The sequence below is a fragment of the Colias philodice genome, chromosome 6 (assembly GCF_061535455.1).
Source record: "Colias philodice isolate Cphi_HAF_F1 chromosome 6, ilColPhil1 Martin Lab GWU primary, whole genome shotgun sequence".
Lineage (NCBI taxonomy): Eukaryota > Metazoa > Arthropoda > Insecta > Lepidoptera > Pieridae > Colias > Colias philodice.
The window spans coordinates 7916012-7929197 of record NC_143091.1 but is presented as its reverse complement, the minus strand read 5'-3'; the positions used below and the strand labels follow the sequence as shown (position 1 = coordinate 7929197).

Sequence of the window (13186 nt, the reverse complement as noted above, 5' to 3'; positions counted from 1 at the left end):
TTGTAATTTTCTTTTGTAAGGTTCTTATCATACTCGGGACCGTTTAATCAAGAGTTCCGTTCGCTGTTAATAAGCAATTGGCTGACCGAATTGCTTCGAAGAAAGATACCCGTATCAATGAATTTGAATATAACTGAACAACTCACGGATACAGCTACGGTAATACTTTGAATATCTGCTCAATGTTGTATTTATAGGAGTACTAATTCAATCGCATTCTACGTATCTTGTAGTAAGCATATCAGGGGCGTAGCTACCGCCGTATCTGCCGTATCAATTATACGGGGCCCCCACGCCAAGGGGGCCCCCAACGTGCGCTTTTGTGAGAAATCTTTACCCTTCCTAAGGGCCCCCAAACAAATTTTTATACGGGGCCCCGCCAAGGCACGCTACGCTTCTGAAGCATATATTAACTTATTTTGCTCTACAGATTAAAACAATATAAATGTTTAAAAGTATAATTTAGTAAGCATTAAAATTAAGTCTTATAATATACCTAGATTGGTGATTGGAATTTATGTGGTCTGCCAACCGATGAGCTGTCCATTCAAAATGGTATCATTGTAACGAAAGCGGCTCGATTCCCGCTGTTAATAGACCCACAAACCCAAGGAAAGATCTGGATAAAGAATATGGAGAAATATAACGATTTGATTGTTACTACTTTAAATCATAAGTATTTCAGGTAAAGTAGGCAGTAAAAATATTTTATAAATAAATATGTCGGCACAGCTTACATCTTTACTAGCTGAGCGAAGCTTTTAGAATGATCATTTTACCAATCGTTTGTTTTTTTTGTAAAAAAATACTCATATACTAAATGTAATTTTCTTACACAATCTTTTTATGCTTTTAATGTATTCCAGAAATCATATTGAAGATTGCGTGTCTTTAGCTAGACCACTACTTATCGAGGATGTTGCGGAGGAACTTGATCCTGCGTTAGATAATATTTTGGAGAGGAACTATATAAAAATTGGTTCTTCGTATAAAGTAAATATTTCGTCTTTGTATAATTACTATGAAATGAAAGCATGAAAGTGCTGTATCCATTGGAAATTAAAATAACAAAACCTTTATATAGGTGAAATTGGGAGACAAAGAAATAGATGTTATGGCAGGGCATAAGATTTACATAACGACAAAGCTGCCGAATCCTGCTTATACGCCAGAAATATCGGCGCGAACTTCCATCATAGATTTTACCGTCACAATGCAAGGTAATTACATGAAAATGATTAAAACATATTAAAAGCTCAGATATTTTTCCAAAAAATGTTTTTCTGTCACCGAAATTCCATATTTGGATTGAACCAAAAAAATCCTGAAAAGTAATATTTTGACATAATATTTTATTATTTTATCAGGTCTGGAAGATCAGCTATTAGGTCGTGTAATTTTAACTGAGAAAGCTGAAATGGAAGCTGAACGTACACAATTGATAATGGACGTAACAGCCAATAGGCGAAAAATGCAAGAACTCGAGGCGAATTTGCTTCACAAATTAACCACTATACAGGGATCTCTAGTGGAAGATGTGTCGCTAATTCAAGTGCTAAATATTACTAAAGCTACAGCTACGGAGGTACGGTTGCTTATTACACAACTTTTTTGGTCCAAAATCATTAGAGATTAAGGATATTTCAAATTGATTGGATGGATTAAATCATAGAGGGTGAATTTATTCACACAAATTATCACGAATTTAGACTTTAAAAACTTTTAACATTTATATTTGCAATTCAACATATTAATTTATTGCAAATTCCATGTCAATTCCAAATTCTAGGTGCGTGAAAAACTAGACGTTGCAAAGGAAACAGAATTAAAGATAAACGCGGCTCGCGAGGAATTTCGTCCCGTAGCGACCCGAGGCTCTGTCCTCTATTTCCTAATTTGCAACATGTCGCTTGTTTGTAACATGTATCAGACCTCGCTGGCTCAGTTCTTGGAGAGATTCGATATATCCATGGAGAGATCGCCGCAAAGTCCCATCACGTTTAAGAGGATCGCCTTTATTATTGATTATTTGGTGAGTGTTATTCGGGTGAATTGCTTTACTGGTGGTCTATGTCATAACAGTAGGACGGGTAAAGGTATTTATGGAGTAATCGGAATATGTTAATAACGTGATAATGATGCACAACTTTGACGATTATTATTATCAATTAAAAAAAAAACACCTCAATAATTAGAAGTTTGAGATTGACCCTTCTACATCATTGTGATAAAGAAGAGCCCATATTTGTTACTCATGACTTCATATAAGTGTCATCTTTAGTATTGTAAAGCTAGTCAAACTATCGTACAATTTAAATGAAGTCGATTAAGACAAAATACTCACACTAATAAATGTTATATTTATTTCTAGACATATGACGTATGGAAGTATATAAGCAGAGGTTTCTACGAGAAGCATAAATATCTATTTACATTGCTTTTAACTTTAAAAATTGATTTACAAAAGGAGTACATAACTTACGATGAGTTCCAAACATTTATCAAAGGTATCTCATCTCATTAATGAATTTAATATTAACAATTGATTTGATGTCGTATTTGCATCAAGTTTCCTTAAGGAAAATATAATAAATTAAATGAATTTCAAAGGTGGTGCTGCATTAGATTTGAATGCTTGTCCTCCGAAACCTTTCAAGTGGGTGACGGACATGTCTTGGTTAAACTTGGTACAGTTGTCGAATCTCAGGCAGTTCACAAATATTTTGAATCAAGTGTGTAATAATGAGAAGGGTTGGAAGAACTGGTAATTGAGATTCTTGCTCGTCCTTTGCGAATATTCTTATGTTTTTTGTTTTGATACTATATTATTAATTGTATCCGGGTGAATTTCAACAAATGCCATTTTTCTTATCATATCGGTGAACTTTTTCATTTATATATATTTTTTATTTTTTTCATGTTTAATGTAATATTTAGGATACTAAATACTCCCTTATTGGTAACCATCAACGTATCTTTTAAGACTATGGAGAAAATTCAGTTTGAATTCTGGTTTCCACCGATGTGACAATCCGGCACCGATTATCTTTTCTGTACACCGATATGATAAATTTATTCACCGATGTGATATACATATACAGCGATATGATAATCTATCCACCTTTGAACATCAAAAAAGAAATAGTAGGCTTATACATTTTTGAAGGAGTGACTAAGAACTGAATACCTGAACTAAGGGTATTATTTTCTTAGAATAAAAAATAATGTTTTTTTTAATTATCATTGTGTTTATTTAAAAGAAGTATAAAAAACAAAAATTTCTTGTACGTTATTGTACAATACACATTTATTAATGTGGCGATCAAGCTAATTGTTTTGCCATGTGTAGGTACACTTAAAACATTGTGGCGTTCTAGGTTCAACAATACTAAGAATAGAAACTTTATATAAGAAAACTTTATATACCTAATTAATCAGCCTTTTAAGTTTAACCTTAATCATAACAACACTACAATAATCACAGCTTTAATTATCACTTAATTTAATATTTTTAAAATCTTTGTTCTCAGTGCGTAAGTATCATAGATTACATAGAGATCGCTTATATCTTACATCTAGCAAATAATCTTTACCCTTAAAAAAAAAACTTAAATTAAATCTGTCAGTATAATTTGGTTATTATGTTAATCAGCCTTTAAGTTCAACATAAATCACTACAGAACTTGAACCGTCTTCGTACTCCACTTTTATTAAATTGCACCATAATTAGACTTTTAAGTCATAGAAGACTATGTAGTATACCTATAGTTAATCACAGCACTTAATTACGTACTTTTATAATTATTATCTGTTACAACAATTAAACCTCTTTTTTTCAATTAAAACTAAAAACAATAAAAATAAAAATTTTAAAAACAAATCAGCCCAGATCAAAATAAGTCATCATCAGTGTCACTGCAACCAAATATATAATTAAATCTCTGTTTGATGTCAGGAGTTGGTTTACGTGGCTCATTTTTTTCTTTTTTAAAGTTAATTTTAGATTTTATTCTAAATATTTCCTCATCGGTGTCACTGTCTTCCACGGTAGGACTTGAAAATCTATTAGATGCTTTTACCGTATCCTCTTTATTTACGAATTGAGTTGATTCCTCTAAACCAACTAAAATGTTCGTGTCAATTTTCTCTAAAAATGAACAGGCAGGAGTACTTTGATCAAGATCTACATAGTTCAATAGCAAATTTTCAGACATTTTTGTCGAAGAGGATGATCTGGGTGCCGCATTTTCCGAGATTTTTAATGTATTTGATGGTGTAAAATACTTTGAATGTGATGGCTGTGGGAACAAAATTAATTTGTCAGTTAACTTTACTGGTCGCATTTTAGTGATATCTATTTTGGATTTAGTTCTGGATTTTTTATTACTCGAAGTAGAAAGTTGAGGTTTAGACTTAATTTCGTGTTCGGTTGACAAATTGTGGAAGTCTAGATGTTTGCCATGTGGACATTTAACAACATATTTCATACATTCATCTTCTATACAAGAAAGTCGACGTAAAACTATACGATTTTTAGCTTCTTTAGTCCAAATGACTTGTTTGACTTGCAATGTTCCACGAAATGTGTTCAAATTTGTAGGGAGAAGCCAGTCCTTTTCTTCAACTTCATATTCTTCTACAGTACTAATTTTCACGCCTTGGACAGCAGATTTTAAATAGTTTACAAAAGAGTCTATATTATTCATATCACCATCGTGTGCAACAAATCGATCCGCCGTTCGCTTCAGTAGCCCACCTACTCCATCTGGCGCACCTTTTCCATGACCACATTCACTATAGTTCCATATTATGTTAGTCAGAGAAGAGCAGTAAATACTGAGTTGGGACATAATATAAAAAATTTTCTTATTCCGATACTGGCCTGATGGAGAATCAGAAATAATAATAAGATTCTGAACAATTGGAGCTTCCTGTTTAATTTCTTCTAATATTGGAACAAGGTGAGCCCAAACGGCGGCAGCATCATGGCGCAGTGAAGAACTAATAGTGCAGAAACATTGAGTTGTTATATTCTCTTCCTTATTTTTATAGTAAATTACAGCAGTGTGTAATGTGAATTGTTGACGACTGCCACCAAAGTGCATAGATTGTATTTCGGACCCGTACTTGGAGCTATAGTTCTCACTAAAGTCAATGTGAACGACACAATCCTTTTCAGTCATGTTTTGTTTGTAGTGCTTAAAAGCTTGACTTTGATTTCGTATATTACTACAATGTGTTAAGAACGGTTTCAGATTGTTTTCAAATATTTTGATTAGTTGTAATGGTTTAACGGTTATTTTTACTTTTTCTACATTAACGGCTATTTTATCGACTCCATTTTTTTTGTAATTCTTTTTTATCTTCTTCCAATTCCAATAAATAACATCTTTGGAGTTATCAAATTCTTGATAATTTAAATGACGATTCTTACAGACAGGACATGTTCTTTGCAGGCATTCTACCTTAAAAATATCACAGCAAATACTACTTAGAATTTCAGTCGTGGTGTTTTCTTTTATGATACGATTTCTTTTTAAAGATGATATAACAAGATCCATGTTCTCATGTTTCTCACATAGGCATGTATTTCTCAAGTTTAATTTTGGCTGCGTGACCCAAAACGGCCTCATTCTTGTAAAAGTGACGTAACTGATTGGAGGGTAGCCCGAAGTCAAATACTTTTTGTGTAAATTTTTGTTTTTTTACTCCATTTTGTGTGACAGTATCCTTTTTACCTGGGCAAAGATTTGAATTTTCATCATCCTCAAAAAACTGAACAACAATCTTACGGATACGTTTTTGCAGGTCTATATTTTTTGGCTTCGTTGGGATTCGTCTCACTTCTAAATTACTCTGTTTTAATTTCTTAAATTCTTGATGTAGTCTCATGTATCTCTTTTTGTACATTAGTTTCTCTTTATTAGCCTTTGCCAATTGTTTTCTTAAATCGTGTATTTGCTGAGTTTTAACGTTTTGATATTTACGAAATTTCATTTTAATGTCTTGTTTGAATTTAACAGTATTAAAGGATGTGTCTAAGTTAGGACTATTTGGGCGTAATGTTGATTCTTCTGAATTTATAGAACTAATACTTGGCGTTCGTAAAGGAGATGCTATTGATAAATCTAGGGGACTGCTTGTACGTAAATAGTGGGAACTACTCGCTACTATGGCATCAATACGCAAATTAGGACTATTACATCGAACATTCTGTCGCAATAGCCGTGGGCTATGAGGTCCTATTAGTTCTTGAGAAATACCGGGCTCATTATCTTGATTTTTCGGTAGCGATTCTGCGTCATTGGTCTCTGAAACACTTGTTGGGTTGTTGCGGGCACCATTTGCCTTATTTTTTTTCCGCTGATAATATGCACGGGCACTGATTCGGTTTTTCTTTTGTGCATTGCGACGTGCATGTGCAGTCATTTGGCTTCGGGTTAGGATAAGTCCAGCTGCCTTTCTTTTAGCTAAGCGTTCTCTGTCTTTTCTTAAATGCTGCTCGTTTAACACAGGATCACTTTTGATTTTAGCTTTTCTTATTCTTTCCATCAACCTCTTTCTCTCTTTTTTCTCCTCCTCGTTTAGTTTTGATTTCAGCATTCTTAAACAAAATTAATCTTAAACAAAATTACTCGAACGAATTGTGTGCGGCACGAGCTGCACACAAGTTAATATTTATGAAAGTTAAAAAATATAATATGTGTATATGTATGTATATAATGTATGGTTGTAGGTATGCTCCATTGTTTTTTTGTTTACTTTAATGAAATGACACTATGTCTACCAATATGATAAAATTACACCGAGGTGATAATATGATCTACCGATGTGATAAAACAATCCACCGATGTGACAAAACTATGCGTCGATCATGAATCAAAACACCGATATGATATTTAAGACACCGATTGATTTTTCTTATCACATCGGTGTAAATTATCACATCGGTGGTAAAAAAGACCACCGATTACAGCGATATGAGAACAGCGACGTGAGAAATTATCGACTTTTTTGAAAATTATGAAAAATGTATAATATTTAGGCTAAATTCAAGTACCTATAATGATGCTAATTTACTTACTATGTCTGTTAGAACCAAACAATCGTAATAAAACTTCACATTACACTAGAAAAATGCAACCACCGATAATATAAAATAATTGCTTGGAAGTAACTGAAATGTCGTACTTACGTAATTGGCGGGAATATGCAGCGATTTGACACACGTCCGTCCTGACTGCGCACTAGCACACACTAACGAGGGAAATAAAATTGGGGTGGGGACACTGTCGGACTCATCGATGCAAAGTTAGGTTTAAATTACTTTTGTGCAGCGATATGACAAAATTTTGCGAGACAAGTACATTTATGCCTCTCAGTAATAAATATTATGAATTACGTAATAAAATATGCTACATATTAATAATAAAACTAATATTCTATGAAATAGAATAAGTTCTATTCTTAAGTTACTTATTTTTATAACGATATAAGCGTTTTTGCTTGTAAAAAAAGTAGAGGGACAGCACCGATGTGACAAAAATAGAGGTTTATGTATTTATTTCTACCTTTGTAAATAGACTTAGACAAATAATATTTTATGCCACAACCCAATAAATACCTAATGAATACAAAAAAAAATAGTACAGAACAATATTCCTTTTTTCAAATACTAATTTCAATGAAGACAAAAAAAAAAGTCGTTTGGGAAATTCACCCATCCCTTAGAATTATTTATATCGTATAAAAATAATGCGTAACTATTAGGAAACTAGCTATCAGTTATTCTGTGCAATCATATTTCTAGTATTACGCAATTTGTTGAATTCTTTTTCATACATAAGAATTAGTAATTGCCATAATTCAAAAGTTAAAAAAATAGACGTTTGACACTCGGGGACTGCCGTGGTAAAGCTATTGCTTAGCATGCCTTCAAGCCACACCTCCGTGTCCGTCGAAGTGGGGAGCGTGAGGTTTTTTCACGGAATTTCTCGATCCGGTCCCCGCGCTCAAGGCCCGCGATAGAAGCTATGCAATAGCTTAAAAAAAGAACTTAATACAAATGAATTTATTGAAGGTTCGATAAGGAAGCTCCTGAAGATGAACCATTGCCTGATGGCTTACACACGCTAGACGTGTTCAGAAAATTACTGGTCGTGCGAGCTTGGTGTCCGGATCGAACGCTGGCGCAGAGTTTGTGAGTCCTATCTTTTATATTTGAATAATTTGGACTTTTCCCTTATTATTTCATGCAAATGCACCAATCATGTTATGTAAATATTAATTAAAAAAATGTATACAATATTAATTAAAAAAATGTATATAATATATATGAAGTGTAATGCAGAATAAAGTCAGTTCATGATGTAAAGTTATATAAGCAGTAATTTAACATTTTATATTACGTTGTCATTTAACTTTTACAGGAAATACGTAATTAGCTCTATGGGCGCAAGGTTTTCGGAAGCCGTAATAGTGAACTACGAAGTGAGTTTTTCTTTATTTTTAATTTTTGTTGTATTTATACCAAAAACGTACTAAGCCACACAAATGTTTACAGAATATGGTCTTAGAATCTCGTCCATTAGTTCCGTTGATTGGTTTCTTAGCGATGGGATCGGATCCTACGCCTTCTATTGAAACAACTGCGAAGAGATTGGAGTGTCTGTGCTCGTCTATATCTATGGGACAGGGACAAGAAGTTCATGCTAGGAAACTTATTGACAGAGGTCTTAAAGAGGTATACACAAATAATTTTACGTGTTGAGCATGTTATTTAGCTTTTTAGTTTAAAACTTTTAGGTCTAAGTGATCAACTCTTCTCGTGACCAACTCGTGTCACGCGAGTTCAAGAAATTTTATAGGGGAGATATCTCTTGAACGAATCCCTGTTAAAGTTTTGAATTAATTATTCAATTCTTTCTCTTTTTTTTTTAAACATTTTGAAATGACATCCGATACAAGATATTATAGTATGGACTTTTTACTTTTTGGCATTATGACTTCTTAATTTTAATGATAAAATTGTTTTCATGTAAAAGGGCTTATGGGTGTTGCTGCAAAATTGCCATTTAGGGTTGGAATACATGGTGGAAATCATGGAACAGTTTGCAGAACTTGAAAAGGAGCCTGAAAAAGTACATGAGACCTTCAGGTAAAGTTCATATCCATTTTCATTCCAAATCAAACTAAATGAATCGAATAAAGCTCTTGATATTGAAAATTATATTCCAGATTGTGGATTACAACAGAGCCTCATGATAAATTCCCAATTACTCTATTACAAATGGCGATTAAATATACATGTGAACCACCTTCAGGTAAACATTTTTGAATCTGTTAGTTTGTGATTTATTTATTTTATTTTTCTTCCTTATATTTTCCCACATCGAGCAAAGAAGATCGGCTAGAAATTATATGTGTAAATTTCTTAAAAAATAACACTTTGATATTAGACGCTTTAATTTTGTAGGTATCAAAGCTGGATTAATGCGAACATATGACTCGATGAGTCAAGATTTCCTGGACTATAGCGACAGTCCGTTCTACTTACCTTTGATTTATACCATATCGTTCTTACATACCGTGGTGCAAGAGAGACGGAAGTTTGGTCCTTTAGGATGGAATATTCCTTATGAATTTAATTCTGCTGATTGGCTAGCGTCGTGCATGTTTGTGCAGAACCATTTAGATATTCTAGAACCTGGTCAGAATGTCAGTTGGACGACAGTCAGGTATGTTTTTTTGTTTTCATTATAGGGAATTCCCTAGTAGGGTATGGGTTAGATGCATTAAAAGAGAGTTTCACAGATTGATTTTATTGCCCTTATGAACTCAGGTCCTCTTAATTCTACGCTCGCCCGTTTACTACTGTACCAAGGAGGCTTTCACTATCTTTAAATTCTGTATTTTCTTCTTATATCCAATATAAGTGGCTCTATTTCGTAATTGTTTGTATTTCTACAAGTTTGTATTTGGGGATGAATCTACAACTATAATTTATTGCAGATACATGATTTCTGCGGTGCAATACGGCGGCCGAGTAACAGACGATTACGATAACCGTCTGTTAAGCACGTTCACTAGGGTTTGGTTCACAGACCAATTGTTTGAAGAGGATTTCCAGTTCTACAAGAACTATGGAATTTTGAAATTCAAGAACATTCCGGAATATTTGGAAGAGATTGACAAGATGAAGACGGTCGATCCGCCGCAAGCTTATGGATTACATACTAATGCAGATATCACGTAATTTATTCATTATTTTGAAATTTAATATAATTTTTGTTTAAACCATTACTCAATACACATTTTTCAAACGGTAGCTCAAAGTGAATGGAAAGGAAATGTCATACAATTTTTTCGATATTACAACATTGATGATGTAATATCGCAAAACGATACGATATTGTTATAATAATTCTAACAGGTATCAACGCAATAAGACACAGGAATTGCTGGACACAATTCTATCAATTCAGCCAAAAGAATCCAGCTCAGGCGGCGGAGAAACCAGAGAAGCGTCTGTTTACAGGCAGAGTAAGGAGATGCTTGAAAAGGTCCCACCGAACTTTGATCCACATGAGGTTAAGGAAAGGTAAGATTCTATATGGTAAGGTAAGAATGCGAGCTTTGAAATGTTACAGAGAGTTTCGATTGATTGGAATCTTGTATTTCGAAAGGTGGTATATACCGTATAACAAATTAAAATATTATCTAGAGCTTTGTACAAAAAGAACTGAGTATTTATTACTGTTTATTAAAGGAGTAAAAAGTGCATTTTTCTTTAGATTGAGATATTATGGTATGTTGAACTCGATGGTGATATTTTTGCGCCAAGAGATTGACCGCATGCAAAAGGTGATCACATTAGTAAGGACTACGTTGAAAGACCTGCTTCTTGCAATCGACGGAACTATTATTATGAATGAAGTAAGTATAAAAAATAATGTTATCATAATTTGTAGGAAAGCTTCATTTTTCCAGTGGAATAACATTGACGAAAAAGTTGGTGATTAGTTATAGCTGACAATATAAATTTTATAAAAATTTTCTCGACGTTTATTGAGTTCTCTAAAGTGCTCTCAGAGCCAATCTATGTCAAATAAAGATTCATTCGATTAGTATTTACATGTATTTATCAAGTTTTTTTTTTAAATTTGAGCTTTTCCGGTTATAAGTTGATCGTAGGATGCAAAAATCTATATGTGTCGTGAAGTGAATACTATGCATTGTTTTAATATTTTTTGTGTAATCTTCAAGTATTTAATAGAATTACATTAAGTTAATTTCCTCCAGAATCTACGCGATTCCTTGGATAATATTTACGACGCGAAGGTCCCTAACATATGGCTGAAAAGTTCTTGGTCGTCTTCAACGTTGGGTTTCTGGTTTACGGAATTTCTGGAAAGAAATATTCAATTCTCCACTTGGTGCTTTCAAGCAAGACCCTTCTCGTTTTGGATGACAGGATTTTTCAATCCCCAAGGTTATAGAACCGAAATTGTACATGTCTTAGCATTTTTGTATTAGTTGTACATCATAGTTTGGTACTCACAGTTAAATATGCAAAATACTTCGATTCGACAGAACTGAATTACAAGAGTACCAAGATAAAAGTATTTTCTTCAAACCCTGTGTGTTATAATTTTGCCATAAATTATCTATTAGTAACCGTTTATTTTTTTAAAGGATTCTTGACGGCTATGCGTCAAGAAGTAACGCGAGCGCATAAAGGCTGGGCTTTGGATATGGTTGCATTGCATAATGACGTAACAAAGTCTCTCTATGAAGAAATAAAAGCCCCACCACCGGTTAGCAGTAATTAAATTATAAATACTTATACTTTTTAGCGCATTTATAAATTTATTCTTCATATTTTATTGCAAATGATTTCATCTCAATCTGATATTTGATGAGGAGTACAAACATTTTCTTATAGTATAATTTGATAAAATATTTTTATCAGGCGCTTAAAAATAGGATTTATATAAGGTTAAGTTATGACTGCTATCATAAACATGTTTTTTAATTAAATAAAATGCTACTGCCTAGAAACTATCAATCTTGTGTCCTCACAGATAACTGGGTATGTTGGATAATTAATTAAAAGGCGATTTTATCTGCTGCTGAAATATTTACACCTTACTTAAATCTGTATCTGTAATCTAATGTAATCTTTCAATACAATTATATACCATAACCACCTAAACTATTATTGGGTATAACAGGAAGGGGTGTATGTACACGGTCTTTTCCTTGACGGTGCTGGTTGGGACAGACGCAATTTGCGACTTTGCGAGTCGACGTTAAAAGTGTTGTACACTGCGCTGCCGGTTGTACACATTTATGCGATTAACTCCACTGCGCCTAAAGATCCTAAGCTCTATCAGGTAAGAAAATATCATACTTAAAGGTGTCTAAGATTATAATAATTATGCTTTTGGAAAAATTCCAAACCCAAAACGTTAAGTGTGTTGCTTATCAAAACTGTGTCGGCCCTTGTTTTTAACGTATTTGTATCGTTTTCTTTCCCCTTGATATTAATATTCTAATTTACTTGTGTTGATTTTCTTAAATTAATCTATTTTTTAATTTGAATTTTCTTAATTAAAAATTCTACATTTTCTCACTAAATTTACTATGATAATGTATATTTAAAAAATCTGGAATTTTTCTTTCCCATTTTGCACAGGAGGCTTATTATCCTAGTATTTTAAGATGACTCTGATTAATATAACTTACTTCTTACAGTGTCCAGTATATAAGAAACCCAGAAGAACAGATTTGACATTCATAACTCCCCTATGGCTGACGACGATTAAAAATCCGGACCATTGGATTCTACGAGGCGTTGCTATTTTGTGTGATATTAAATAGCTTTCTTTTCGTTATCATCAGGATGATATGAGAATACTTTTGAAAGTGCTTTTATCGTGTTTATTAATTATTACATGTATTCTTCTTTTTTATATTAATTTGTTAGTTAGTTTAGTAGAGTTTAAAATAAATGAACGAGACAAATATTTTAAAACGATATTTATTTTCATTAAAGATACGGAAGCATCCAGAGGTATTGCAATAAATTATTTACAATTCCATTAATTAAACTTTAACAATACTGCATTGCATCCTTTACAATATAATATTATATACAGAATCACACAACAGGGATACCACGATG

At 33.1% G+C, this 13186-nt stretch overlaps 1 protein-coding gene and 1 pseudogene across 1 annotated transcript in view; one reads left to right on the top strand and one right to left on the bottom strand.

The window, feature by feature from the left end:
* kl-3 (dynein heavy chain 8, axonemal kl-3) overlaps nucleotides 1-13186 on the top strand; it is a 55635-nt gene extending 42449 nt beyond the window's left edge. The window contains exons 72-92 of the mRNA XM_089696538.1: nucleotides 21-159; nucleotides 501-685; nucleotides 867-993; nucleotides 1085-1220; nucleotides 1368-1585; nucleotides 1790-2032; nucleotides 2372-2507; nucleotides 2611-2764; nucleotides 8081-8200; nucleotides 8430-8490; nucleotides 8564-8743; nucleotides 9045-9157; nucleotides 9238-9323; nucleotides 9476-9737; nucleotides 10012-10251; nucleotides 10433-10600; nucleotides 10794-10935; nucleotides 11302-11491; nucleotides 11695-11816; nucleotides 12234-12395; nucleotides 12757-13186. Coding sequence (XP_089552664.1) covers nucleotides 21-159; nucleotides 501-685; nucleotides 867-993; nucleotides 1085-1220; nucleotides 1368-1585; nucleotides 1790-2032; nucleotides 2372-2507; nucleotides 2611-2764; nucleotides 8081-8200; nucleotides 8430-8490; nucleotides 8564-8743; nucleotides 9045-9157; nucleotides 9238-9323; nucleotides 9476-9737; nucleotides 10012-10251; nucleotides 10433-10600; nucleotides 10794-10935; nucleotides 11302-11491; nucleotides 11695-11816; nucleotides 12234-12395; nucleotides 12757-12882 — 3310 coding nt within the window. The 3' untranslated portion in view covers nucleotides 12883-13186. The remainder of the gene's footprint in view (nucleotides 1-20; nucleotides 160-500; nucleotides 686-866; nucleotides 994-1084; nucleotides 1221-1367; nucleotides 1586-1789; nucleotides 2033-2371; nucleotides 2508-2610; nucleotides 2765-8080; nucleotides 8201-8429; nucleotides 8491-8563; nucleotides 8744-9044; nucleotides 9158-9237; nucleotides 9324-9475; nucleotides 9738-10011; nucleotides 10252-10432; nucleotides 10601-10793; nucleotides 10936-11301; nucleotides 11492-11694; nucleotides 11817-12233; nucleotides 12396-12756) is intronic.
* On the bottom strand, nucleotides 2849-7696 carry LOC149487845 (uncharacterized; annotated as a pseudogene).